Source organism: Morone saxatilis, unplaced genomic scaffold (assembly GCF_004916995.1).
Source record: "Morone saxatilis isolate NCDOM2014 unplaced genomic scaffold, NCSU_SB_2.0 Contig17, whole genome shotgun sequence".
In the NCBI taxonomy this organism is placed as follows: domain Eukaryota; kingdom Metazoa; phylum Chordata; class Actinopteri; family Moronidae; genus Morone; species Morone saxatilis.
Window position 1 is genome coordinate 14,280,739 of NW_023339729.1, and position 2,984 is coordinate 14,283,722.

Genomic DNA, 2,984 nt, shown 5'->3' on the forward strand with positions numbered 1-2,984 from the left:
ATAATAATAATAATAATCATCTTTATAAGCAAAACTCCTGAAGGTTTTTACATGTCAGTGACAATACAGAAAAAAAACAACAACCTGATATTCTGAAACAAATATCATTGTTTTTATTGTCAGAATTCTCTTTAGACAGACATGTCCCATGTAAGCATGTCATAACATTTTTGTACAGTGTTAATCTTCTTTTAATCCAGATAGGCTGCTGGATATCCTTGTGAACATTGCATTCATTCGGTCTGGACTGTTAACAATTCTCTCAAATAGGTTGACAATGTCAGAGCCCCTTTCATTCATGACGTTGGTGAGATCAGTGGTCTCTGTTTCTTGGGAGGGAGACTCGTCTGGGCAGAAACCTGCGAGGCAGAGAACAGTGAATGAATTTAATTTATTCAAGGTAAGAGAACATTTCATGACCTTAATTCACCATGATCAACAAACAAAGACAGACACACATACACGTTGAAGTGTAATAATCGACTTGTGTGTGACTTCCCCACTTCCCTGCTGTCTCATATTTAAGGACGTGTATTGAAAACCTGTCTGTATAAACGTGATCTATAAATAAAATCTAACTTCAGTTGTAGTTTGACAAAATGCACTTTACTACTGGCTCTTACAGTGGTGAGTGGAAAATATAAAAAAAGACACCAGAAAGCTGTGATGCATTTTTGCTTATTCATGGTTTGGATTAGTACTCTAGAGCAGTGGTTCCCAACCTTTTTCCTTGAGGGACCCCTTTTCTTGTCCAGTAAACTGACAACCCCTTGACTAAGTGACATATTTTGTATTTTGTATGTTTATTTCATATTATATTCAAGTACAGACCACCTGATAAACTGTACAATTAACCCAATAGTGGATGCAATAACTGTAGGAAGTGTTTGTAAAATGAACAATTTATTTATTATATCTTAATTAATAATCCAAATATTGAAAATAACAAATCAATTTAGTTTTCTTAACAGAAATGAATTAAATGCTAAGATAGGCTTTCTCTATATATATTTCTTAAGGTTTCTTACACCCCTTAAAATCAAGAAGGCACCATGATCCTCCCTGTGAAGCTCTGGCCTAGTGTGGGTCTGGACCCTCAGGTTGGGAACCATAGGTGCACCCAGGAGGGCACTTTTGCTGCGATATTATTAACATGGGGGCAGCAAGTTTCATACCTTTTTCTGGGTCCAGGATGGCGGGTGATGGTAAGTTCAGACAATCTACCTGCTTCTTAAACTCCTCCAGCTCAGCAGCGCTCACCGTACTCCTCCTGCCTGAGAGACAGAACAAGTGTAAGCGCCTTGAACTACCTCAATTCGTCAGGTATTTAATTCACTGCATTAGCAGAAACAGACATCTGGTTGTCTCCACTTATTTGATCACGATACATATTGATACAGCGATGTAAAAGTAGATTTTAACCATATCATCCAACTCTAATGTTTAATACAATGTGTAAACTCTCAGATGTCAAATCCATTTCAAAGTCACTCCCTAAGAAGTGAAGATCTTATGAATTATTTTGAATGTAAAAGTCTACATTTATTTTATCAGTCTGTATGCCTTAAGTCTTACTCATGAGCTGGAGCGCACTGTATCTGCTTTCTCCAATGGTGTAATTTGAGTGGGCAACAAGGCAGTCAGGGCAGCCAGTATTCAGTAGGACCTGAGTAACAGTAACAGGTTGCACTGGAGATACATAAACAAACATGAACACAGACACAAAGTGCTGTTAGAGTACTGGAAGCAAAGTCCAAATGTGTTTGTGCAGATGAGTCAACACACATTTCATCAATACTCACCTGTAGAGAGAGTGCTGTTTTTCAAGGTCATCTTATATGTGAGAGTGAAGCAGCGGCCAAACCTTTCATAGGTAGAAATTTTAAAAAGTTAAATTATTATGTAAAGACATCATTGGACACTTGTGAAATGTGAGCTCAAAACCTTGATACAATCCTTAAATTTAGGTTTAATATTACATTTTTTGAGCCTGAAAAACACTGAAGGCATCAATCTCGTTAGCGACAGTGACTTTCACCCAGACGCTCTCCACCCACAACTTCGTCATCATTTTGGATCCTGGGACGGTTGTGCTTTCTGATACATATGTCCACTTGCCCAGCAGCTGAAACAGACGTGGTCTCCCTCAGTTGGATAAGATGATATATGGTCACATGAAAAGGATTTTAAACGAAGAGGATCCAACAAGCAGAAAGCTAGAGTAAGAGAAATGTTTTACCTGGTCTCTTCCATGGATTTCAATAGGTCTGATTAGATCCTCACAGCTGGTAACAGGAGCTGACTGTCCACCAGTAAGAAGACAGAGCACAGCCACAGCAACATGAATAAACCCCATTGTGGATCACCACATCTACTTAAACAAAGAACCTAGATCTGTTGTTTTAGCGTACTGTCCTGTTCGTAGTTGGAAGTTGATTGTGTCTGCTTGAGGCTTAAAGAGCTGCGCTGAAGTTCAGAGGCTCATCCCACAAGGAGTCCTGTGTTTTTTACATATGTGTAAGTAATAAGTTTTTACTTTAAAAAGCTGATACTTCATTATGGTATGAACAGGCATCCACCATGTGTCCTCTGTAATGATATTATACAGTATGTAACTCAACAGAAGCTTAGAAGATGTGATTGGTATTATACAGTTAATATAGTATAGTTACTAGAGTAACTATAGTATAACTTAGTGCTCAACTGCGTTTTCCTCCTCCTCAGAGGTGGTGGAGACCAAAAAGAGCTACAAGGAGAGTGAAATTTGGACTTAAATTTGCCAGATCCTTGACTCCAAATAAATACGAACGTTGCTCCATAGCTGTCCAATGTGTTTGTCACAATAGTCACATTATACCTTCATATCTTTGGTTTCTATTTCTTCTTCTTTTTTGATTATACCTGTTTTGTGATTGTTGATTTAGTATAATTTTGTTTTTGCTAACCAAGTTATCCACTATACAGGCAGTCTGAAGCTAACATAT

The 2,984-nt window shown here is 37.9% G+C and overlaps 1 protein-coding gene across 1 annotated transcript; it reads right to left on the minus strand.

The window, feature by feature from the left end:
* Nucleotides 1-88: 88 nt before the first annotated feature.
* Nucleotides 89-2,490, minus strand: LOC118327309. Its single transcript, XM_035660614.1, has 6 exons — nt 2,240-2,490; nt 1,980-2,125; nt 1,803-1,864; nt 1,576-1,689; nt 1,176-1,274; nt 89-359 (listed from the first exon to the last, which is right to left on the minus strand). The coding sequence occupies exons 1-6, from the start codon at nt 2,354-2,356 to the stop codon at nt 181-183; spliced, it is 717 nt and encodes a 238-aa protein (XP_035516507.1). The 5' UTR covers nt 2,357-2,490; the 3' UTR covers nt 89-180.
* Nucleotides 2,491-2,984: the final 494 nt, after the last annotated feature.